The sequence below is a fragment of the Drosophila albomicans genome, chromosome 3 (assembly GCF_009650485.2).
Source record: "Drosophila albomicans strain 15112-1751.03 chromosome 3, ASM965048v2, whole genome shotgun sequence".
In the NCBI taxonomy this organism is placed as follows: Eukaryota; Metazoa; Arthropoda; class Insecta; order Diptera; family Drosophilidae; genus Drosophila; species Drosophila albomicans.
Window position 1 is genome coordinate 24,315,360 of NC_047629.2, and position 26,826 is coordinate 24,342,185.

Genomic DNA, 26,826 nt, shown 5'->3' on the forward strand with positions numbered 1-26,826 from the left:
GCGTTTTGTGTGCCTCGCTTTTAAATGCTTCTTCCGAGAGTTGAAGATGTTACAGGCTGCTGACGAGGTCTATTTCAATAGTAGTTGGGGGAGTATTCATAATATGAAACAATGCAACGGTTTTGCCATCCAAATCATTGGAGGGGAAATGAGAAAGTTTTGCCAGAACGAAATGCGGTCAAATAGGGAAATACTTGCGGGCACGAATACAAGTAGTACACAGAAAAAATATTTTTAATTGCCAAATTTATGCAACAGAAATTGTTTTCCAAAACAAAAGCAGACGTCCTTCGTCCTTCGTTGACTCTCCTTTGAGTCCTCACTTGCTCTGTTTTGTCTGTTGTGCTAATTTATATGTTAATTTTTTTTTATACGCCTTCCTCCCTCTGTCATATTTCTATTTATTTCGTATAGTATGCATATTACGAGAATTTTGTGCTGTTTTGCTATTTTTGTTGATGCAGTAGCTTTATTTTGAATAACAGAAATAAAACAAGAAGCCAAAAAGGATGCCAGCCGTTGTCCCTATTCAAAAAAGGCGTTTCGTTCCGTTCCGTTCTGTACTGTGCTGTTTTCTGTTCGGTTTTTGGGTTCTATTTTCCATGAAATTTTTGCTGAACGTAGACAAAAAGTCCCAGAGCAAAGACCACAGAGCAAAGGGACGGAGGCGTGCTGAGGGCTCGTCAGCTCATAGGCAACTTTTTAATTTTCGACTCGAATTAGAATAATAGTCAACGGATATTACACAATAGATCCTGGGCACGAAGGATGTCGTACATTTTTGGCTTGTGGCGCGTGTTGTACGGATTTCCGGTCACTCGGTTGTGGTCAACTAGAAACCCAAGTAGGGTTACTAAAAGCCCGTTCAGCAGCCCCTACAACTATGCTGTGAAGGACTTAAAGGGTAGCCTTTAATTTAAAACTCATTCCAAGAAATAAATTGTAGAACCTTTAAGGCTAATTAAATTAGAGAAATTAGAATTAGAATTAGAAAATTTTCCCTAAAGGGAAAATACATCGATGTATTTTTTAATGTTTATAATTCACTTATTTTTGAGTTGGTGAAATACAATATTCTGAATGTAGTTTGATTAGAAATTTTCAAAATGTTTCAAATAATTTATTTATCAAAGATAAATTACTTCGATAGAACATTAAACGAATGCTTAGATTTTCAATTGATGTAATATGTGTTGTTAGAATATAAATAAGTGTTTGACGAAAATAGTAAATATAACTAATCATCTTTAGAGATTAAATAAATTTCATAAATATTTATTTTGCCTAATTTTGTATTCTTTAAACTCATTAAACCTTAAATTATTTAATAGAATAATAGAATTATATGGTTATCTTCTCAATGCACTCACATTTCAAAGTTTAAAATATTTGTCATGCTTCGCCGTCTGGGAAGTGTATTTGGCCTCTCTGTCTGTCCTTGCAGTGGAACTTTTTGGCTTCGTTGCCTTATGTTATGCTCTCATATTTATACCCGCAACAATGTGCGCCTCGTAAAACAATTTATAACTTTTGCGCTTTTGCCTAATAAGTTGGCATGTTGTGGCCAATAAGTTGCCGCAGAGCGGCTCTCTCCTCTTTTCCCCCAACCCCAAGCTAACCTTCTCATCCGCTCAGACGCAGTATACGTGTGTTGGTGTGCATGTGTGTGTCTGTGTGGTAGGCGACAGGCCGTAGAAGTCGAAACTATGCGAAGTACGAAAAGTGCAACGCGCTGCAAACTTCTCTTTTCCTCCTTTCCCAAAAACTAAATTACAAGCAGTGCAGAAACAACAACAAGTTGAGTACAGCCGCCAGCAATGGCGTATCGCTCTCCCTTTCCCACCCACAGCACTGCTTGTTGTTGTTGCTGCCTTAACTACTGTTAATTCTTCTAATTGTGTGTACGTTGTTTGCGTGCGCTAATGTCGCATATGCACAAACAACAACAACAACGGTGGCAGCAGCATCAGGCGAGGCTCCACTTCAGGGATCTTTCGGGCGCAGGAGACGTGTCATGCAAATGTGTAACTGTTTATGCCAGCGTCGCTTGCGCTGTTCACTTGAGATTTTTGTTGTAGTTGTTGTTGTTGGTGTTGTTGTCGTGTGCCCGCTTGACAAGTAACAAGGCAACTGCAGGGAGACCGTAAACTGAAAGTGTGAGAGTGTAAGAGAGACGGATGGAGAGATGCATGCAGTCTGTCGACTCGCGCTTATTAGTGCAAAACGCAGCACGTTCTACACCGTTTGTGTGCGTGTGTGTGTGAGTGAGTGCACGAGTGTGCGTTGTTGTTATTGTTCAATGTAATTAAATTATGCAGATGAGTGCCAACATGTCGCTGCTGCTTCTGCTGCTGCCGCTGCCGTATTAACTAAATTGCATAGAAAAGTGTTTAGATATGTGCTGGCTGCAGTTGTGTTGACAAACAGCTGCCAACGCTTGACAGATGGCTTAACAAAACAGGAATAGACACACAAATTAAAATGATATTAAAATAAATTTATGCAAACTATTTATTTAATGCTAATTTATTTATAAAAAATTAAAAAAAGTAGATTACAGCTTGGCAGCGGTGGGATTCGAACCCACGCCTCCGAGGAGACTGGTGCCTTAAACCAGCGCCTTAGACCGCTCGGCCACGCTACCACATGAATGCCGATGGAATTTTGGCTCTGATATACGTAGAGAAAATGTATCTGGGAAATTTAGAATATCGTTGAAGTTGATTGAATTGACAAATAAATTCTAGCTGTGAGATAAAATTGTATTATGGGCGCTTATCTCAAAAATAGCAAAAGCGTTAATTATAGAATGCCAATTTTAGTTAGCACATTCAAGATTAAATTGAGTGACAAATAGTTTGCCACATTCGAGGAACTAATGAATGGAAAAACTTTGTTTTTCTGCTTTTCCGCTTGTGCTGCTTTCAGAAAATGTCAATAAAAACTCCAGTTGGTTTAATAAGTATGTTAAGTTTGTCGTTTATTTGATTTTATCTTCTAGTTGTTGAACAGTTTTTGCAATTTTATATTCCATTTACCATTCATATATTCATTACGTTTACGTACATATTCGTATATGTATACGATTAATTGTATTTGAGAGTTCCTTGTATGTTTCTTATAAGTTTGTTAGCTTTGTCTGTTAATAGAAGATGATCATACATATTTTTGGTAGATTTTCTTTTGTTTTCATTCAATTACTCGCTAGTCCTTTTTGTTTTTGTTATATTCCTTGTTGCCTTTTTAAACGCTCTTTTAACTATATTCGTGTCCCTTGTAATTTGCTTACACGCTATTTGGAATTTAATTAAATTGTTTTTGTTTTCCTTTTTTTGTTTTGTTTTTGCATTGTTTTTGTTCTCCGTTTTTTCATCAATCTATATATATATATGTATGTAGTCGTATGTGTATATATTTATATAACTAGATGAGAGATTTGTGTTGTTATGAAATATGAATATGAATTTACGTTTGAATAAGTTTTTCAATTATAAATTTGTTCTGTTTAGTTTAAGGTTACGCTTAACTCCCTTGTATGTGTTTTGCATTTTGTTCCATTAAATTTATTAAATACTTATGTACAGTTCGAATTATTTAATGGTGTTGCCAACTCGTCACAAATTGACAAAAAACGGAACTAAACTGAAAAAAATAGATACATTGAAAACCAAAAAAAAAGGCAATCAGCCAAATGGCCAAACAGAAAAACAACTGAATATTAAATTTGTTCGAGCATAATTTTTTTTTGTTTTCGTTTTATTTACACATATTTTTTATATAGTTATTTATGTTGCTTAAATTGCTTTTGTATTCATACTGTGTCAATTTGTAGTACCATCTATATATCTATATATACGAATATTGCGTAGTTTTGCATAATTTTTGCTATGTTTGTTACCTTTCATAAACTTTGCATTATTTATTATTTCAATAAGTAATTTAAGTTTACGTACTGTACTGCTTTTTGTTGTGAATTTATTAACTATAAAAATGGTTTGTTATCTATGATATTTCTTATATCTTTAGCCCGTTTTTTCATAACTGATTTCAGCTTGGTATTTGTTGGGTTTTTTCTATGTGTTTTTTCCTTTGTTTTTTGCATAATCATATTTGGATCGTAGTTTTATTTTTTGCAGATTTTATTAATTTTTTTTTTGTATAGATTTTGCAATATTTTATACTAAATACATGTATATATATATATTTTTAATGACTTGTGCTTAAAAGCGTAAATTAATTGTATACAATTTTAGTAGTATTTTTTTTGTTTGGATTTTTTTGCTGAATTTTTGTATTTTATTTTTGTATAGAATCGAATTATTTACAGGAATTGAAAACTTTAAGCAAAACTTAATAGTTAAGATCACTGGATGCGAAACAAAACGTACAACAGGCACAATGCAGCGTGGTGACTGCCAAACGGTTATTGTCAAACTGTGCATTGTGCATGTCAAACTGTATGTACACGCATTTCATTCAGATTTGATTCGTTTTGTGTATTTATTTGTGGTTCAACTAAATGCTAATTTATACAAAATGCTTGCGCCTGAATAAGCATAAGAGTTTAACTAAATATACAATTTATATAAATATACCATAATTAATTAATTAACACAATGCGAGCCGATCTCTCTCCATCTCTCCGTCTCTGTCTTCGGATCCTCGTCTCAGTCTCAGCATCAGCCCTTGTAAAAGTGATACAACTCAATGTCCGCGCTGTGTTGTTGCAACTGCGGCTTGGTGCGACCCAGCGTGCCACACGACTTTAGCGTATATCAGTGATAGCGACGCAGACTCCCGTTGTTGTTGTTGTTGCAGCCGCCGCCGCCGTTGCCATTGATCAACACACCGTTGTGATTGTTGTTGGAGAGCGTGGCCACATTGTTGTTGTTGTTGAACGAGCGTCTGCCCGTGGTGTTGCCATGCACCAAGGCCATGCCACCGAGTCCATTGCGCAACGGCAAAGCTGGAGGCGGAGGCGTGGGCGTGGGACTCGGTGGCATATCGTGATCAAGAGGCAGCGAATAATGCGAATTATTGTGGATATATCCAGCCTCAGCCATGGCATCGCAGGGCTTGGCATAGACAGCCACGCCCCCGTTGCTGCCATTGTGATTGAAGTGATCCTGGGTGAGTCGAATGCCGGCATGTCCATTGCCCATCGGCTGACTGTAATGCGACAGCGTGCTCTCCTGCACGGCGCCCGGACACTGACGCGGCATTCCAGCCATGTGGCGGGGCAACGAGGCATTCAAGCCGAGCGATTTGCCATTGGCCAGCAGTCGCATGTCCTGCTGCGAGTGATGCGAACGCGGTGTAGTTGTTGATGTTGGTGCTGTGGCATTGTTGTTGGTCATGTAATGAATGTGACTGAGTTGAGCGAACGGAGCATGTGCGTCCATCGCACTGCTGGGCACTTGCAGCTGCTGCAGTGCGGCTGTTTCGGTTGTGGCGTTGGAGGTGATGGAGGAGGAGGAGGAGGGGAGTGTGGCACCACCCCGACCCCGCAGCTGAGGTGGGGGTGGAGCTTCTAGCTATAGCTCGGTGACTGGAATCGGCCGGCTGCCCAAATATTGCGAGTTGTAGCTGCTGGCACACGGGTAACCGGATGCCGGATGCACGCCACCGCAGACACCACCAGCAGCTGCTCCAGGCGGCGGTCGTGTCATGTACTCCTCATCCGAGAAGGTCTTTTGATACTCGCGCTCCTTGCGCCCCAGCGCGGAATGTCCCTTCAGCATATCACGTATACGCCGCCGACACGTGTAGATAACCAAAGCGAGCGTTGTGATGAGAGCTGCACAACCCACAACCATGATACCAATGATGGCTTGTTTGTTCGCTGCGCCGTGAGTGCAGCCCAGCAGCGGCTCAGCGAGCTGTGTAAGTGGCATTTCGCGTAGGTTCGCTGGATAGGCGCAAATAACTGGCGCATATTGATTGCTGTCGTTGCGACTGATGAGCAAATTGCGCAGCCACATCAGCTGACAATCGCAGACGAAGGGATTCTCCGAGAGATCGAGTGTCTGCAGATCCGACCAGGGGAACAGACTCTCCGAGAGCGTGCTCAGCTGATTCTCCTTGAGCACCACAGTGCGTAGATGAGGAAAACCGCCCAAAACATACGCCTGCAATTCGCTCAGCTGTTTGTTAGCCGAGAGATTCAAGTGCTGCAGATTCGTGTTCGCGGCAAAAGCGCCGCTCTCAACGCGACGCAAACGTTGTGCTCCGGTGATCTCCAGTTGACGCAGCTCACGCAGTCCGGCAAAGGCACCTGCAGGGATCAGCTCAAAATCGTTTTGACCCAGCGAAAGTTCCTCGAGACGCGCCAGATGCTGCAGTGCAGCTGTGGGTACCGTTTGCAGTCGATTGTCCGACAAGTCGAGATACCGCACACCTTCCAAACCCTTCAGTGCTTCGCCTGAAATGTTGTGCAATCCCGCGCCACGCAGATCCAGTCGGGTTAAACCTTTCAGATCCTTAAAAGCTTCTCCCGGTATGGTCATAAAAGAGTTGGTGCCCAGGTAAAGCTCCGCCAGACTGTGCAGCGCCTGGAAAGTGAGCTCAGATGGCACCGTGGTTAGCGTATTGTCATCCAGATAGAGTACACGCAGATTGACCAAATCATCCAGAGCATGCGGATCAATGTGACTGATGCGATTCTGTCCCAGGTTCAACTCCTCCAGCTTGACCATGGGGGAGAAGGTGCGATACTCGAGCTCCGCAATCAGATTGCCACGCAAATTGAGCACGCTAATTGTGCTCAGACCCGTAAAGGTTTTATTGCTAACCTGTCCAATCTTATTGTGATTGAGATGCAGCTGTTGCAGCTTGGCGTGATAGGTGAAGGAACGCTCGGGGATGGTGACCATGTCGTTGTAGGACAAATCGAGGAATTGCAGCTGCGAATAGAACTGCATCGATGAGTCGATGGTCTTCAGTTTGTTGTTCTTGATAACCAGTCGCTGGATGGAGGGGTTGAGTGCAATGGGCAGCACATCGAGGCTGCCGACACCGCAGTTGACCATCAGTGTTTCGTCATCGCATTCACAGCCATTTGGACAATTTGCCAGGCCATTTGTCGGCAGCACGAGCTGCAGCAACAGCAGCAAAAGTGCGGCCAGCAGCGGCGACATGGTAATTGCCATGGCCAACGACGACGACGACGACGACGACGAGGACCGTCGTCTGCTCATTACTCCCCTTTAGTTGTCTCTTTCTAACTCTTCTCTCTCTCTCTCTCTCTCTGGCTATGCCTTGTTGTATTCGTTGTCCTCTTTCCTATTTCTGCTCCAGTTGTGTGCGCTTTTATTTTTCTGTGTTTTGGGTTAAATACGTTTTAGCCAAGTTTGCCAATGGCTTTCGTATTTGGCGTCCGACATTCGTGGCGCTCTCTGCTGTTTAGCCTGCAATTGACAAAAGAAGGGGGAATAGAGAAGAGTGAGAGAGGTTAATATGTGCGCTTTAAATTGATTTTCCATTAGAGTTGAAAATTGCCTTGGCTTTTGGATTTGGATTTTCATTGGATTTGGCAGCCAAGGCCCGGGCAAAGTTAATCGGTAGTTTTGTGGATTATTTTTCCCTTTTATTTCGCTACAGTTGTATATGCAACTCCATTTCGTATTCTTCGTACGGGGCAGTAAACAAATGAAGACAATTTAAATGGCCACAGCCAGTGAGGCAGCTGCAAGCATTACCAATGGCGCTCACATTAGTAGCCAAGGCAAATGGGAGCTGCTAATAGCTGAAATCGACTTTAAACTCGCTCTGCTCTGGCCAGTGGGGGTCACATTATAGTAAAGCCAACTGAATGGCAGACTTCTCTTTACAATCTAATTTTTACTACTCCCAACTTTTGTCTACCATCGGTTCGTATTAACTCAAAATGACATTGGAGTATTTCAATGAATCTGATTACAAGAGACGGCTAATTTTAGATACAGTTTTAAATAAAAATGAATGCTTTAAACTGTTGGTTATATGCTCTATTTTGTACTAACTATATTGAGATGAAATTCAGTGATTTATTTAATTATTTCTTTAAAAAAGTAAAATTAAACAATTAAAATTAGTGTCAATAATTTTTCTATATTTCTCATTGTTTGAACATGCTTGATAGGATCTTTTTAAGTTGAACTTAAGATGTGATGTTCAAATTTATTTTCAGTTTCTATAGGAATGATAATTTTGATAAAATGTGTTGTATTGTAATGAATTCTTATTCGTTTCTCAACTTAGAAATAAACACAAAATGTTTGCACATAATAATATACATTTGGTTTCCATCAAATCTTATAACAGCCTGCATAGTTTTCAGCTGTCAAAAAGTTTAAATGTTTCTCTAGCTCTACTTCAAGTAATTGTATTGGCAATCCACTTTAAATTGTACCATAGAACGCACTTTCAAAGCTTTCTAGTTCTCTTACTTTCTCTCTTTCTCTTTCTCTCTTGCTGAGTCTCTTATCGGGTTTGTGGCAACCCTGACCCAATGTCCCCAAAGTCGAACCCCATTCAATGTCCAACAGTCAGCTCCCCAAAGACCCGAAGCTGGACGAGGCCAAAAAGATATGCCACATAGTTCGTTGGTTTTTTTCTTGAGGGAAGGGGCTGTGAAACTTAAAAAACAACTTGCACTCTGTTTGCTTTGGGGACATTTATCAGTTTAGGCGAAAGCTAAAGAAAACTTAATTTAGCGAACACACACACACAAAACACAACTGGGCAAAGTTCAAGGATGCCGCAGCCAAAAGGATATCGGCACAACACTCAAGACCCCAAAACGGTCTATAAAATAAATAAAACAAACAGCTAAAGAGAGAAAACTCGACACATACACACGCATAAACAAAGCACCGTTTGCTCTCTATCTCTCGCATTCTTTCTCTCTCTCTCTCTCTCACTTTCTTTCTCTCTCTCTCTCTCTCACCCGCTCATCATTTATTTTTCGGGCTTTGGCTTTTTCATATTTTTCAACTTTACGCATTGTTTTCAGTATGGGAAATGGTTTTGAGGCCCCAAAGGCGTCATGAAAATAATCATAGATGTGGGTCATACTTCACTGGAAAAGAAAGAGAGAGGAGAGTAGGAGGAGGAGGAACTGCTGATGCCTTTGTGCTGCCAAAAAAAAAAAGAGGAAAAAGGATAACTGCTGGCAGAATGAGCTACGCTTTTTGGGAGTGGCGCGTACGAACAACAACTGCTTGACTCTCGTTTTTATTATGTAAATATCACATAAACACCCGGGAGCAACTCGGGCGCAATCATATGAAACAACGCCACAAAAATGGAGCACAGACTCTGCTCGCTCTTTTTAGCTTTGGCTCGAGAGGACTCTCATCATTATCATGCATATGCCATAAAGCGACTTGTTGAGACAGCGACTGAGACTGCGATGAGGATGGAGACTGAGCTGGAGTCTCACTTGGGCCTCTTACAGTTTTTTTCCTTTTGCTAAATTCCGTTTCCACAGAAAACACAAAACAACAACAGCCAGCAGCCAAAGTCCTTTTGCCAACTCCGGCTGCCTCGTTTATTTGCGCTTCGTGCGGGTGGCAGCTGCTTAGGCAGTCAGTCAACACACTGTTTAGCCGGCATATGCTTAGAAAATCAAATTTAAATTGCTGAAATGTGAATTTTCTTTTCGCTGCTAAATGGCCGAAAACAATCCGCAGGCCAGGTTATTTTTAAATGGCCCACAGCAAGCGTTCGCCATCCAATTTAGCGCTCGAAGCTGTTGGCTTAGTCCATCCAAAATGATGGCAGTTAGCACAACAGTTTTCTTTGGGGGCCGAGAGACAATTCGTTTACGCACAAGACACTTATACTCCTCCATAAACAACAATAAAGAAAACAAGTTGAGAAACCTGGCCTAAACCAACACAACAACAAAAGCTGCTGGCAAAAAGTCAACATGTGTGTAGACAAATTGCAAGTGTGTAGGTTGCTATACTTGGTGTAAGGTCAGTTCAAAGTGATTCCGTGACACCAAGTTTAGCCTCTAAGCCATTAGCACCATCTCAAATTGCATTAAATATCAGATACATTAACAATTGATAAAGTTTATTCTTATATATTTATGGAAAAAAAAAGACAAAAGGTGGATTGAAAAAGTATCTTACATTATAAGAGTTTTTGTAAAATAAAATTCAATTTTATGTAATTTAATTTATGCATTTCAAAATAAAGTTTCTCTCAAATTAAAATGAAAATTAACGAATCATTTGTTTTTAAATTAGAAGTTATAATTTTACATTTTATATTTAACCTTTTTATAATAAATCCTTCCCAGTATATGTAATAAGTTTATTAAAATTTAAACCATTTAGTTATGTACTTCCTAAATATATTTCACTTTTATGTCGTAATAATGTATTATTTCATTTACTTTTTCCCTTTCAATATTAAAATATCTAATAGTTTATTGTTACAATTCATATTTATGTTCGTCTGAAAATCGTACTTCAATTTCGCTTTCTCAATTTTAATCTCTCAGTTAAAAATATAATTGTTCGGATTCTGAAAAAATAAGTCTACATTTTGCATATTAGGCTCAAATAGGAAAATACTGAAGTCATTTTAATATTTCTCCTCCTAAATACTTTGTTCAACAGTTACTCTTTACCTTTTGATTTTCCGCTGTTTTTAGCTAATGGCTTCATATTTCATACCATAAAAACGCTTTTGCATTCCTCACAGCAGCAAAATATACTTTAGTATCAGATATACACAAATCTTTGCTTTGTCAGTTAGCAGCAATTAAATTGTCACCCCAGCTGCAGCCTGGCACAAGAGACACACACACACACACACAACGCAACACAAAGACTCCCTCTCAATGCGACGCTGAAAAGTATGCTCTAAATATTTTATAGCTAACCGCCGCCATGAACTGAGCTGAGATTCTTTTTTCGTAGACGTTTTTATTTGGTTTACGGGCATCGGCGTCAGCTTCAAACCTTTTTCGACTGTTGCCCGCCGCTGCTGAACTCATTTATTAGTTCTGCCTTGTGTCCGGCCGCGTACGGCTTCCAGTCTCGTTCCGAATCCGGGTCCGAGTCCGAGTCCGGTTCGTGTCCTCGCCAACTGGCCATTGTTATAAATGTTTGGCTGTCAGTTCAACTGTGGCTGTGTTGCCTTGCGGCCATGTCCCACAAAAAAGGCAAAGAACCCAAAAGAGGCAAAAAAAAAAAAAAAAATACAAAACTCTTTTATTGTATGTGTCTGTCTGTCTGTGTCTCTCCCTCTTCACTCTCTCACTCTCCCACTCTCTTTTGGCCAGGCTTTTGCTATGACTTCCGCTTTTGTCCCTCGGTTGCTGCTGCACAGCTGCCTTCACACTTTCCTGGCTGCTTATTGTTTAGCCGGGCGAGTTTTTGAAAATTTGCCAAAAAAAAAAAAGAAACACTGTTGTAGTTTTGCAACAGTTTTTTCTTTACGGGAAATTGCAAAATAAATGCATGTTTCTGATTTAATAGCGAGCACAGGAAAATAATATTGAAGGCGAATTCTGTTTGCTGTATTTATACAAAGTCTTTGGTAAAAGTTTCGTTGTTTCAAGCGACGCGGACCGCCCGCAACTCTTTTGTGCCAGTTTTATTAATTTCACAGCCATCTTTGAGCTGCTCCAATTTCCACCAACTGCAGAGTTCCTTCTCCTCTCCTCCCGTCCCCCTTTGGCCATCAATGTCAGCAATAAACTTCAAGCGGCTTGTTGTTGTTTGCCAAATGTTTAATATTTCAAAGTAACGCCAGCCAATAGCAGAGCGAAAACCCACTTTCCATATCCGTTGTCTGACAACCGCCCGCACTCTGCTTCCCCTCTCTCCACCACCAATCTCCGCCCCTCTCGCTGCTGCTTCTGGTGTTATTTATATGACAATTTCGCTTGAGCGCGCGTTAAAATATCGCTGACAATATTTTATGCTCATGCTTTGCCTCATGTTTTGCCAACGTATCAGACCCCTTCCTCTCTCCCCTCTCTTCCCCTCATTGTGCTATGATAAACTTGGCAAATTTATCCTGCTTTGTGCCATACGTCTTTTGGCACAGTTTCCGCTGAAGAATCCCCTTCTCCCTTCCCAGTTCCTTCCTCCTTCGGTACTATTTGCACAGCTTACAGTTTCAGCAGTTTCGCGTCGCGTGTGCATCTGTAAGATACTTTTTGTTGCTAAACAAGCACAGTCAAATATTTGCAATGCCCCAGAAAACACAATAACAACAATAACAACACCAACAACCAGAGTCAACAATAGACATAAAAAAACGGAGAGGAAAGCAGAAAGACTTGAAGCTCACGCACGCTGCAAAACTTGGAACGTACTTCGCAGTAAGTATTTGGGGCAGTTCCCAGAACAACTTCAACTCCTACTGCAACTCCCACTACCGAAGGCTGAAGGCTGTGTGCCAGTGAAAGTCGAAGGCAGCCAGTCGTCTGTGAAATAGAAAACGAAACAATGTCTATGCTGGGGCAGAGCTGGGATAGAGAGGCTCTGGAGCTCTGTTTATGCCGCCTTTGGGGGCATTTTGCAATTGCAACGAAGACGACGACGCATCGTCACACATGTTACTTCAATTTTGGGTAATGGTAATCGGCACTCGAGCAGCGAGTTGCAAGTTCCAAGTTGCAACTATTTACTGTTGCTACTGCAAGTTGCAAGCTGCGAATTTGCGCATAGCTTTGCAAGTTTGCTCGCCAATTGATTGGGATTTCGCAGCTAAGCTTGCATTTTGCGAACTGGTTTCGAGCAGCTGCCGAGTTGTTCAAGCAACCACAAAGCTACAATAAAATTTGAATTGGCATCAGCAGCGCATGAAAATTCCAGACATTTCCAAAAAGAAAGCCAAACGATTTTCATTAGAAGTGATTTTGAGCTAGTTGAGCAATAAATGCATGCCTTCCATAGCAATATTTTGGTAAACATTTTTAGTAAATTGTTATAAATAACATTAAGAAATTCGTACTAACATATTTTATATAGAAATTTTAAACTTATAGTAAATTTTCATTGAAATCATCATCAAACAGTTCATGCTTAAACAAATATTGTACCCTCTAATAATAATTAAGAACTACTTAAATCTTCAGAATTGGACATTTTCAATAAAAGTGAGTTCAATTGAGCCATAAAAATTATACTTGAAAAATTTATTGAACTGCAAGTTGAAAGAACTTGAGGCAACTAAAAATGTCATATTATATTTTATAAAATAAAGAGTTCAAATAGTTTATGTATAAAATATAATGCTTAATTTTTAACTTAACATATTTTGTGTTTCTCGTTCAAGGCTCGCAAAGCTGAACTATGAATTAGGTTTAACAAAACGTAATTAGCTCAAATGTTAGGAGAAATATGTTTGTCAATTATATTTTATTAAAAATGTATTATTATATCTTGTGACAAACATCTTGATGACTAATTTAGGTAACTAACAAATTTGCTTTGACGATTGCAATTAAATGAAATTATTTATTTTTTTTTGCTCTAATTAGCTTTTTGGGTGTAACCAAGAATGGGCTTTAAGGGACTTTAGGCTTCAGTTGGCTCATTTGCTGGCATGTTTTTTTTTTTTCGTAGTTTCGTAATTTTTTTGAAAAGCTTGCTGTAATCTCCCACTCCCATAAAGAACATGAGGGGAAGAACGACGACATCAAAATGTATTTTATGTGTCCCTTGAACATTGAGACGAACTGCGGCGACGACGGGAAGTTGTAGAACAAGTGCTGCTAGAGCCAAGAATCCGGAATTTCGGTGACGTTGGCTCGACAACGCTTTTATGGCATAATTCCTAGCGCCGTCTTTTTGTTTTTACTGCCTTGCCAAAAAAACTTTGACTGGCTGAGCGAGAGGCGAGAGGCGGGTGAGAGGCGAGTGTCGGCTGCGAATTGGCATGGCAAGAAAGTAAAGAGTAATACCCAAAGCAGTCATAAAGTAAACCAAATATTTTACATATAAACGACCGCAAGCAGACGTCGTCAGAGGCGGAGGCACTTTGGAGAATACCATCGAGGTGTGGGCTAGACGATGTCGCCATTTTTCTCATAACTTTTCTCTCTCGCACTTCCTATTTTTTTTTTTTTTGGTTGTGTGTTGGACTTTTGCCCATAAAAGGGCGACAGGCCAAAAGTAGGTAAGAAAACGCAAAAAGAAGCTGAGAAACTTCACTTGGCGACGACCTTGCCACACGCATTTGCCCCGCGTCGTCGTCTGCTCTTCGGCAAGTTTAAAGCCAAGGCAAAGTTATGTGTGGCAAACAATAAATCGCATGCTATTGATCCCGGCTATATGTCTTCAACAAATTTATACGGCAAACGGAAAACTACAGCTATATATAGTATGCATATACATTTATAGTATATACTGAATCCTGACTACTGAGTTTGCCATTTGATAAACGCGCATATGGCATCGTAAGAGCATGTCGAACATAAACCTTGCACGGCTGGAGATTTGCCATGGATTCGCATCCTCATCCTCAGTTGGAGCTCGAGTTCGCGTTGCAGTGCAATGGTCTTGAAAATTAAGGCATCTCAGTATGAACATTCTTTTTATTACAATGTTTATGCTAAGAGCAGCTTAAAGTGCAACTATAAATTTGCCAACTACAGGAAAAGCAGAGGTCGAGGCTTTATAGAGATAAGCGGAAGTGAAGATAATGCTGAGCAGCAGCTTTTTGAGCAGCAAACTGAGAAAGGATTGCAAAGAACAAAACGAGTTGATAAAAGTGAAAATACTACTTGAGAGATGTGCAAGAAAATTCAGAATAATAAAGAAAATAGTTTGAAATGAAAGCGAAACACATTTTTGTTGAAGAGAAGCTATAACAATTATGTGTTGGATTAGAATTTCCGACAGAAGCAGCATAAGAAAACAAGAAAGACTAACAATAATTAGAGAATAATTCGCATTAAAAATATAAGAAAATAAATAAATAAATTTTTTTAAAAAGTATTAAACTTGAAGGTATATGTCTATATATCTAAAAAAAAATGAACAAGAAAGCAAAAAAAATACAGAAATTGTTTTTAATTCAAAAATTAAATAATAATATTAATAACGAAAACGAAAACAGTTTGAACTGAGGGCGAAACCAGTTTCCGTTAAAAAAAGTAAGAAAGCTACAGTCGAGTGTACTCGAGATACCCGCTACCCATTTTGAATAAAAGCAATATATTTTGCGGTATATTTCTCAAAATATACCAAATATACTACAAAAATACTAAAAAAATATACCAAATGGTCTATGTGATATATCGATATACTACCGCATTCAAAATATACCATAGACGGTACAATATACCCGATTGTCAGACATAGTACCCCCAATAAGTAGGCGTTTTTGCCCATACAAAAGTATTTCTTTAATAACTTCGACTATTGTTATCTGATCGCAACCAAATTTTCAGGAATCATAACTACTATAGTAATTATTGTATATACCAAAATTCGTAACTCTAGCTTGTTATTCGATTTTTTTGATTTGCGGGGGCGGAAGGGGGCGTGGCAAAAATTTGAAACAAACTTGATCTGCGTGCAAATATGACAAATGTTGTCGAAAAAATTATTATTAAAAATTATAGCTCTATCTCTTATAGTCTCTGAGATCTAAGTGTTCATACGGACGGACGGACAGACACACAGACTGACAGGCACACAGACTGACAGGCACACAGACGGACAGACGGACATGGCTAGATCGTCTCGGCTTTTGACGCTGATCAAGAATATATATACTTTATAGGGTCGGAGATGCCTCCTTCTACATGTTACATACATTTCCTGCCGGCACAAAGTTATAATACCCTTCTACCCTATGGGTAGCGGGTATAAAAAGCTACATGAACTGTGTGTTGAATTAGAATTTAAAACAGCAGCAAACGTTGTGACTTTCACAAAAATATCAAGCACGAAAATGAAAAAGAGATAGAGAAATTCATTAACGAAAAACGCATTTTCAAAAGAAGACAACAATATGAAAGCCACCATAAAGCGGAAACAAATGTTTCAAAGAGGTAGTTGGTAAAAATTTCAACAGATATGAAAAAAAAAATAAACTTCAAGAAAAAGTACTTCAGAAAAACTTTGTATAGCAAAAATGAACAACTTTATTTGAAAATGAAACTTGAAGCTTTCAATAATTTAAAGATAAGACTAAAAAACACGGTACAAACGTGGTAATCGTGAAATATTAGATTTAGCTAGGAATAGGGAAAAGGTACTAAAATTAATTAGCGAACAATTATCAATAAAAAGAAATAGTTAACAATAAAACAAATACTGATAAAAAACTTTTTAGAAAGAAAATTTAAACAGAGGAATAAAGTATAAGCTAAGAACAATCCTCTTTGCATTCCAACAACAAAGATGAATCACAGCACGGAAATAAAGCAAAACATATCAAGCATTAAAGCTGTAAATAGTAGAAGCGAAATGAAAAAAGTTGCCACATAATTGTCGTTTCCAAAAGACTGTTCAAGCTGAAAGAGAACAAAATTCGAATTTTAAGTGGAAAAATTGCTGCATAAGCCTCGCAAATTAAACTTCCATTTGTAGGTGGGTTTTTTTTTATTTTTCCATTTTGTTGTTGCCGGCTTTGCCTAAAAAGTTTGCCAACTTTTGGCATCATTTCGGTGTGCTTATCGACAAAAAGTCAGCAAGCAGATCGGATTTGTGTTTAAATTAAGAATTAAATGGGAAAATGCAAACGAATGAAAATGAAAACGACAATGAAAATGAGACGCAGAAAGAGACTGAGTAGCAAAGCTTAAAAGCGCGTAAAGGATTTACCGCTAGTTGAAGCAGGGTTTAGGGTTGCCTTCGCGACAATGCTCTGACAGGCATTAGAGAAGGAAGCACGAGCTGCATTTGTTGCTGACTCGACAAAGCTGCAACAAGCTGGCAGACTGAAAAAGAGAGGAAAACGAAAGGAAAGAGAAGAGAGACTCCACCTGGGACTAAGTAGCGACTGCCAAGCGTTGACCGCGGCCATAAATCTTTGAAAATCGCGGCGGCGGCGTCGGGCGCAAAGTGCGCCACAAAATGGTGAAAATTGCACAGCAAGGAAGTAACAAAAGAGCCATAGTGATAGCATACAGTAGTCGTAGTGAAGTAGAGAAGTGACTACACCAGCTAAGTATAGACTAGAGGCAAGTTGCAGGTAGCAGACAAGCATCTAGACCAAAAGGAAACACGGCACATGCTCTCAGTCCGATGCAGTTGCCGTTGCAGTTGCAGTTGGCGTGCGGGAAATTTAGTGCGCCTGAAATTTAGTTGCACAGTTGTGGTGATTTAGTTGGCCATCGCTCTCGAGTTGGCCCAAAAGCCGTTGCCGTAGCCATTGCCGTAGCCAAAACTGAGTTGCGGGTCACAATGGAGGTCAGATGGCGAAACAATAAACTCGAATTTGGTGACAATGCGACGGCGCATTAAATGCAATGAACGGTCTTAAAGCTCACGTGGCCTTTATCTTGTCTGGTATATGATAAGTTATTTGACAAGCAAATGTATATACGATTTAATTTAAAAATTTGTTTATTCAGAATATCTTTGAAAGCGGCTGTTATTAATTATTTGACAAGCAAATGCATAAATCAATTTAGTTTAAAAATTTGTTTATTCAGAATATCATTTTCAAAACTGCAGACAAAAGCTACGAGAATTATTTTTAATTTTTGTAGGGAATTAATGCACTTTAAGCAGAATAAATTGTATATGGCTAAAAACAGCTGATGTTTTAATTTCTTTGATTGATAATATGGTATATATAATAATATATGGTATATTTTATAGTATATCGATATTACAAGTATAGCTGTTGGTGTATTTGTGTATTTTTCGCTATATACATTTATTTACAAAATAAAACGGGTTGGAATAAGTACAATAATTTTATTAACATTGAAAATAATTTTGCCGCACTTACATAAATTTCGATATTTCTGTTACTTTTCTAGCAGCTTAAAGCTCTTGAAACAACTTTCAGAATCTGTGTGCAGTACATTTAAAGAAGCTCTTTAAAAGTTTAAACTGCGTTGGCAGCAGAATAACGGCAGTTTTCATTTTCATTAGCGGAATGCATTAACTCCAACCACTGTGCATTCAAATGCTCCATATTGTTTGCATTTGCTTTTAAATTTCCAGCGCTCAACCGCTGTGTAAAACTTTTGCCTACAGTCGACAACTGCCGCCGACGCTGCCCCCGCAATGCCCCTGTGCTTATTGCCACCTCCCGCGGCAGCAGCGGCAAGTTGAATTTAACATGAAGCAAAAGCTGCATCGACAACGTCACATGTGTTAGCGTATTTCGAGGGAATTCGGGGAATCCAGAGAGAGACAGAGAAACAGAAAGAGCGAGAGATCGCGGGCATATAGTCGAGGTTTTTGCTTTAAGCAGCGGCATTGTTTATGCACAGCAGAGACAGAGACACATGGCGTGCAGAGTGTGTGAGCGAGAGAGAGAAAGAGAGGAAGAGAGGGAGAGAAGAGCTAACCAGACTCATTTAAAGCGTCTGCAGTGTCGAGAACGCGAATGAGTTAAGTGCGATGGTAAAATTTATGCGAAGAATGCAGAAGCAATATGTGCAACAGCAGCGATAACAACAACAACAACAACAACTACTACAACAATTCGCACTCCTACAGAGCTGAAAGCCGAAACAACCCCACAACAACACAATAAGGAAAAGGACCAACAAGGCCGAACGAAGCTGGCGCCGTTTTTTTCTACAGGACGTACAAGGAGTATTGTTTGAAAAATGTGCGAGGGGAATGCAAGTGAAGACAAGAAAAGGCATTTGCCAGTCGCGTCTGTTTCCCAACCTTTCGCTTCTTCCCCTTCCTACAGCGGATGCCCAATGTGTGAATAAGTAAGCTTTGCAAAGACGCTTTTCCTCAGCTCCCAGTTGTCCATTCCTCAAACCATTTTATTCATTGTTTCTCGAGCATAGGCCGGCGAAGGCGAAACTTAATAAGATTTTAATTGAAGCGCAAGAATTTAATTAATTTAATTATGAGCGAACAAAAAACAAGTATATAAAAACGACTGCATATGAGACTAATATGATAATATGCCAGCACTTGTTCCTATTGTGCTTGGCATCTTAAGAATTTCATAAGGGCATGAATGAAAATCACGCAGAAATTTACGAGTAAAAATGCAGACTAAAAAGTATTTAAACTTGTACAGAATAAATTTGTGTAAATGCAATAGGAAAACACTTTAAAACCTAGCATGAAAAACGAATTTTAGTTATATTATTAAGTAAATAAAATAAAAATATATACTAAGTACTATACTATTTAATATATTTATATATTTACTGCTTCAGGCCGAGACCCGATAAAAGGGTTGTCATGGCCATGTAATAATAATAATAATAATAATATATTTACTTTGTGATAATGAAAATGATCTATTCTATTAAGAAATAAATTTCAATTATTGTTTCACTCGTATTAAAATTCAAACTGCAATTACAAAATTGAATCTCACATTGTAATAGCACAATAAATTATATTCTGCCAATTTAGTTTTGCATTATTTTGTTATTTTTGCTAAAAACTTTTTCGGACAACTTTGCTGCTGGGAAACAATTCGTATAGAGTTGCAAGCAGCATTTATTGTGCCAAATCAGCAACTTTATATACTACACCATATAGTATAGTATTCTTAACTTTGTTTAGCATGAGTTGGTCTTCTCTTTTTGGCTACGTGCCGTTTGATTTGGGGTCAAAGAAGTAGCAAACAAAAGGCGAAGCCATCCGCACACTAATTGCGAGTTGTTAATGTTGCAGCTGCAACAGCAGTAAGAAGAACAACAATGGGGACAGCGACTCAATTGAAAATCTTTAGTGACTTTAAGACTGGAAGTAATATAAATCACACAAAAGGTTCAGAAAGTAACCCAATGCCGGCAATGGTCGTCTGCTTAATGACGCAAGTAATTGCAACTGCACAGCGAGTTGAGAGTTGCCAGTTGCAAGTTGCAAGCTGCAAGCTGCAAGTTGGCAGTTGGCATGTTGCACAGTTGCCAGCTGGGGATTGTGGGCAGCTTGAAGCATAGAGAACTTGAATGGCACAAGGGAGCGACTTAATGAAAATCAAACATACAAACAACAACAACAACAACAACAGCAAACAGAGTTGAGGCAGCAACAGCAACAGCAATAACTCAAAGTCGGTCAACTGTGCTGTGGAAAACGTCGCAGAGGCAAAGAGCAAAACTCTCAAGTGGCGCATACCAAACAATAATTGATAAACGAACAGATGTACAAGTGTTTAAGTGAATGAATGAATGATGTGGTTCTGCATTTGAAATGCAGTCAGTTGCTTGCCAGTTGAGTGCTTTGAAGTTTGACTGTTTGCATGCGGCAAAAAGGGAACTCGACAATCGTTAATCGTCATCGTTGTTGCTGTTCGATGATCGGGGATCGGTGATCGGGAAAACGGGGGTTGACCCAAATCAATTGATTTATGCACTTCGAATGCATCATGTTGTTGCCTCTCAATTGAACACAACGCAACATTGAGAGTAATTAAATAAATGAAGAAAGTTGACAAACTCAACAATTGATGCTCTGGCTTTAATTAAGTTACGTTACTCATACGCACTGTCAGACACCGCGGCATGTGAAAGCAGAATGCACAGAATGCTATTGCTCTTATTCTCTTATAATTGTCACGCAATTTACAGACCGCAGACCAAGTGGGGCCAATGCCCCAACGCATCAATGCGGAAGCCAAATGATCTCGAAAAACAGCAGCGCATTGAATTCTTAAACGCGTTTAAAACGTGCTCAAGTCTTCAATTGATAACTGAACTGTTGAGACGCATTAAATGATACCAAAGCAATTGAAATTCTTCGATACTTATGGCAAACTTAAGACTGCTTTTGGCATTGCATTTCAAGCAGTGTTAAATGCGACACTCAGAAATGTGAGATGTCGCCAAATAAACGCTGTTAATTGCGCTGAAATTATGCGATCGTATTCAACGGAATTAGCTGGAAACTATAGAAGATTGATTGCCAGACTTTGTTAACATAAATATAAATATTAATCTGTGTTTATTTCGCGGAATAAATTCAATGGCCAATCAATGCAAATTCTATGAAATTTCGAGTTATTAGCATATTCATGTCTTGGCGTTTTTTACCGCCTGTGAATAGCACGCGATAAAAAACGCTTCGCATCGAGCGCCATTTCAAGGTGTTACAAAAAAATGCCGAGCGACATTTTCAAGCCAAATTAATTGTTGTATTTAGCAAATTAATGACAGATATATAAAAACGCATTAAATATTGTGCTTTATATGGTATAATTGCAGCTGTAGTTGGTGTTGTAATGCAATCAGTTTCGATTTGATTACCTTTAATTGACTTTTCAGCACTGTTGAGTAATCGAAGCTGACGTCGATGACGATGACTGCGACGGCGACTGCGGCAACGTCATGAACATTTAACACTTTTTGTGGCTCATTAACAATTCAAAATGCGCTATCTTCTCTTCTTCTTGTGTTCTCGTTCTGCTTGCTGTGTTTTAATTTAAAACATTTATTTTGTTAATTTTCAATTTCAACGCCGGAACTTTGTTGTCACTTATATTGCATTTTTTACATTATTGTTGCTGTTGTTGTTGTCACTGCAATGAGAAAAGAATGTGGGAAAAAGCATATAAATTATGGAAGACTACTACAAATTGCAGCTGCGGCGGCAGTAAATTGTTAATAATGTCGCAGTTTGATGCCAGCAACAATTTATGATGAGCTTAAAATATGCATTAAACTATTTTTATGTGTCTTTTTTTCTTGCATTCATTTTTGAATTTTTGCCACTTGTTCAACATTTTTTTAATTATTTATGTTAATGTTTTAATGGTTCAATTGAATATATAAAATCCATTAAAGCATGTTAACTTAGAGTGTTAATTAAGGGTATTATGATTTTTTTGAAAGATTTGTTAAATAAATAAAATTTCAGCAATATTGTTTTCCCATAGAACAAATACAAAAAAAATTTGAAAGGGTATGAAATCTATTAAATATATATTCTGACATCAGCTCAAATAATGGCAATTATTATTTCAACTTTAATTAAAATTACAATTTATTTCAAGTACCTAAAGTTAGTGTAGTGTGACTAATATATTTTGCAACTTGTCAGTTGGAATTACAATTTTTAATTCATGTTGACCTGATTTCCACTTGTACAACTATGAATAAATACTTTTTATTATTCAATTAACTGCTACAAGTGCAATTAAAAGTTGAGCATAATTAATAAACAATTTCTACACATTTTTTTGCTGTTGTTGTTGTACTTTTGGTCAACTATAATTTACAAAAAAAAACGAGGAGAAAAATAGACAACGGTCTGCAGCTTGAAAACATAAAGAGCATAAAGCAAATGTGTGACAACGACAAAAACCACATCAGCAAAACCAGTGGAAATGGAAAAGCGCAAAGGGAAATGCAAAACGGTTAAAGAGGGCAGTGGGGAAGGGGAGGGACTGCTTCATATGTACAAGGCAAGTGTTGTAAGTATGTGCTTAAATACGCATTTATTCATACAAATATGGCCAACGGCAGCAGCAGCAGCAGCAGAAACAGCAACAACAACATCAACCGCAAAGGCAGCAGGCAAAACAATAAAACAAGTCTGCCATAATGCAGAAAACTGATGAAAGACAAAATACCCTAAGTGACAACAAATATAAAAGGGTGAAGGTTTTATATGTAAATCAAAGTGAAGAAAAAGTCGCAAATAGATCTCAAAACAGAAAATTTTTAAAATTAACGAACTTTATAAAATAAAAATTTTTAAATCCGATAAATTTTCACTATAAAAAATAGGAAATTCGCAAAACTGTTCAAAAGATTAAGAAAAATAAATAAGTTTTACACACTTTACAATAAAAATATCGAAACATTGACAAAAATTGTAAAATCAAATAAAATATTTAAATAGGAAATTTTGAAAATAAAAATTTTATAATTAATCAATCTTTAATATACAAAAATTTTAAAATCGACAATATTTTCAAAACTTCAAAATTTTTCAAAAATAAAAAAAAACAAATAATATATGCTTGATTTATAAAAAAGTTAAAAATCAACAAAAAATTTTAAAACATGTTATGCACACAAAACTACTTCACTTCAAATGCTGGGTATTAAAAAAAAGGAAACAAAACGAATTTCCATGTCGTCGTCGTCGTTGGTAGTTGGGCAAATCAGATGCGCAACTAACGAGCAACAACCACGACAACGTTGCTGACAACGACGGGCCAGAAGGACTAGATATAGAAACCCATGTACGACCAGAGTCGCCGGACGCTGCGCCGCGAGCCGCTCTTTGGCTGGCTATCTAGCTGGCTGGTTGGCTGGCGTCTCTATGTCGAGTCCTCAGACCGAGTCCAGCACAGAGTCGAGGCAGAGCTTGGCGCAAATGTGACAAATATGGGCATGAAGTGTGCAAGTGACAAGTCCTAACATACTTACAAATTTTCATGTGCCGAGACCACATTATCACCCCAAAGGAGGCAGCTGTGCGCCATAGCGAATACGTATTTTGCGTTTTCAAATGTATGTTAATGATGTGCTACCCAGGTTTGCCAAACAGAGAAACGATGATTTCCAGTTTTTCTCCTTTCAGTTAGCCAAACGTATTTCCTGTCTTTCTTCGCATAGTTGTTTTTATTTTAATGATATTTTTTCTCGTTGTGTTTTGTGTTGTGGCTGATTTGAATATGTGCAAACTAATGTTGTTGATGAAGCTGCGTTTTTTTTTTTTTTTTTGCGTTGCTCAAATTAAATTTCAATTTTCCAGGAAATACATTTCACAGGGGAATGAGTTAGAAGCTAATGCGTTTTAGATAGCTGCCTTTAATTGGGAACAGCAGCAATCGATATTGAATCGCTAGAATTTCAACGCTTAATCGGCGCCGGAAATGCGTGTATTATGCGCTCAAAAAAAGTTGACAGTGCGTGGACAGGAAATGCAGCAATCAAAGGCATGGGAAACAACTTAATAAGCCCAGTTGCCCAGCAGCTTAAGCAGCTGCAAAAGTGGAGCTATGAACAATCATAGTAGCTCGCATGTTTGCTCCTCTCTAGCTCTTCTTTTCAGCTAGCGAAAAGCTAACAAGCCGTCTATAAATGTCGCTTTTCATTCTACGTTTTCATATCCGATACCCATTAGAAGGTATGTTAGAGGGGTAATATAAGAGAAGGTAGAAGGAGGCATCTCCGACCCCATAACAAATTCTAGAGTATTTATCATTCCTATAACTTTCAGATACAAATTTTAGAAATTATTTAAGAAATAATAAAAATTGGCCGACAAACTTGTATATTCTATACTCTATGAGGTATTTTTCTTTTAGAATTTCATGGATATATTATTTCTACGATGTATTGTTTAATGTAATATACCAAATACAGCCCTTGGTATTTTCAGTATTTGTCGGAATATGAATTTGATATATTTTTAAAATAATCCCGCACTATTTTGGCATTTATTGAAAATGAGTAGTGGATATCTCACCGTCGAGCACACTCGTCTGTAGCTTTCTTACATGTTCTCTTCTGCAGCTTGCAGCTTTTAGCTTGCTTGGCAACCGAAACAACTGACCTAGAGCAATTGCTTTGCACACGCACTTGGATTGTCACAGTCTCGCCCTCTATCAAACTATTTGTATCTGTCGCACCCCCCAAACACACACACACACACGAAATTACATAATTACCAACAATAAATTGTAATTACTGCCTTGAGATACATTTGCTCAGATAAACGGTTTTTCGTGTCTGTCGCCAGCGCAATGTGTTTGCTTGCCTTATTTTTGTTTTTTCTTTTTTCTCTGTCTGTCTTCTTTTTACTTTTTGCGTCTCATTTTCATATTGTGTCGCTGGCACGACATTGACTTTGGCTCGCCGGTCGCCGGTCGCATAAATTACACCGAGCAATTACAACCAGCCATCCAAAGTGTAAACAAACTGAGGGAATAGCGCATAGTCTTCATTTGCCCAGAGGCGACATTACTGCAGTGAAGTCATAGGGGGGAAAAACGGCACACAAAACGTTTTTAAGTTCACAAAAGTGCGTGCATAAATTTGGGTGAGCACAGACTTAGGTAATTTATACTGAGAAAATTGAGGCTAACCTTGAACAGGCCATGGAACTACTGTAAAGAAAAGCGTGCGTGGAAAATTGCTTAACAAAACATTGAATACTTAAATAACACCATTATGTAGAATAAATTGCTTAAGGAAAAGCAAAATATAGTACTCAAAATATTGTACAAAAATCTTTACTTTAAGAAAATCTAAAATAACATCAAGTACAATTAAATTATTTGATAAATTTGATACGAAATCTTTACATTTAGTTTGACCTAAAAATATTACATCTAAATTTCATGAATCTTAGTTAAGTTTGCATAAAGAAAGGAAAACATAATTCAACCAATTTGTCTATCGAGCATTCGCAATAAGTCTATGATTACATATTCTCTTTGATATGATATTTCCATTTATATACTAATTCACATTCCTTTTCATCCTTGTTTCAAGAACATCAAAATGTTAGATAAACTCGAAATTTCAGAGCATTTGCTTATTTATTATTATTATTAAATCGAGCAGCTTGCACAATTGCTGTTTGTTGTGCCCATTTGGAGAGATAACCTAAATATGTATCGAAAATCGTGACAATTGAAAGAGAATGAGAGAGAAAGACAGCTCAAAATCAATGCCACATGCTAAACTGGCAAGGCTGTGACCTGCAACAATTCCCCAATCAGTGCCAACAACAATAACAGCAACAAAATAACAATAATAAACAAAAACAATCAGTGGCAGCAACAAAATGCTGTGACAAATTGAGCTCTGACCATAAATTGCAAGTGAAATTAAATAATAATTGAGGCAAAATACATTTGATTGCAGACAAAATCTATATCAAACTCTCTGGCTACCGCTCTCACTCTTCTGCTCTTGATTATTGAACTAAAAAGCAATTTCAATAAATAAACAAATTAGGTCAATGCATTCCATAACCAAAGAGAGGAGTCACTCTAATGACATCATCCGAGTCGAATTTCAAATTGTCAACGTCTGTTGCCAACTTGCAACTGCAGAGAACTCGTATTCAAATTTTGATTAGACACGCTTTTTGCGGAGGGGCTTCGAAATTGACCCAACTACAGCTCATTAGGGTCGCGAAACATTCCCAAACCCAAACGCTCTCAACTATAATCCAAAAAAACAAAAAAAAGTCATTCAGTCAGTTGGTCAGTGGAAATTGTTTCGAATGGCTTTTGGCGCATTATGCAAAAATGTTTTGGTCAATTTTATAAAATGTTTGCTGCCTAACTAGTTCGATCTGCTTGCTGTTCGATATGTAAGCTGAATATTTAAGTTGTACAACATTTTAAACACCCCAGCGATTTGCATACTTAATAAGCACACACAAAAACAAAAGCGACATCGAAAAAAATAAAAATAAAAGCAGAAACATAAAAACTGTTGACTTTGACCAAATAAATTGTATGCATTTCGATTTTGATTTTAAATCAAATAATACCAAATATAAAATGCAAAATCTTTGTTAAATAAATGCGCATAACGTTTAGCGTAATTATCAAATGGAAATACGCCATGCATTGGTATTAGTTGTAAATGTTGTGTAGATCAACGAGTGTTTTCCTTGATAAGCCACAGACAATACCCTGTAAATGGTGGCTAAGGGATGGGTGTTTTAATTCTCGAATGTGACTCACAATTTTGTAAGCAACAAATGCTTAAATTCTTACAATAATTTTTATAATCCA

General features: G+C 38.1%; 1 protein-coding gene and 1 non-coding gene across 2 annotated transcripts in view; both read right to left on the reverse strand.

Moving 5' to 3' along the window:
- Window positions 1-2,562: 2,562 nt before the first annotated feature.
- On the reverse strand, window positions 2,563-2,644 carry Trnal-aag (transfer RNA leucine (anticodon AAG)). The gene has a single exon. It is a non-coding gene; the product is annotated as a tRNA-Leu (tRNA).
- Window positions 2,645-3,311: 667 nt separating this feature from the next.
- Window positions 3,312-26,826, reverse strand: part of LOC117572780 (protein slit) — a 65,552-nt gene continuing 42,037 nt past the window's right edge. The window contains 2 exon segments of the mRNA XM_034255875.2: window positions 3,312-7,406; window positions 21,365-21,636. Of these exon segments, the coding sequence (XP_034111766.2) occupies window positions 4,776-7,196 (2,421 nt within the window). The 5' untranslated portion in view covers window positions 7,197-7,406; window positions 21,365-21,636 and the 3' untranslated portion in view covers window positions 3,312-4,775.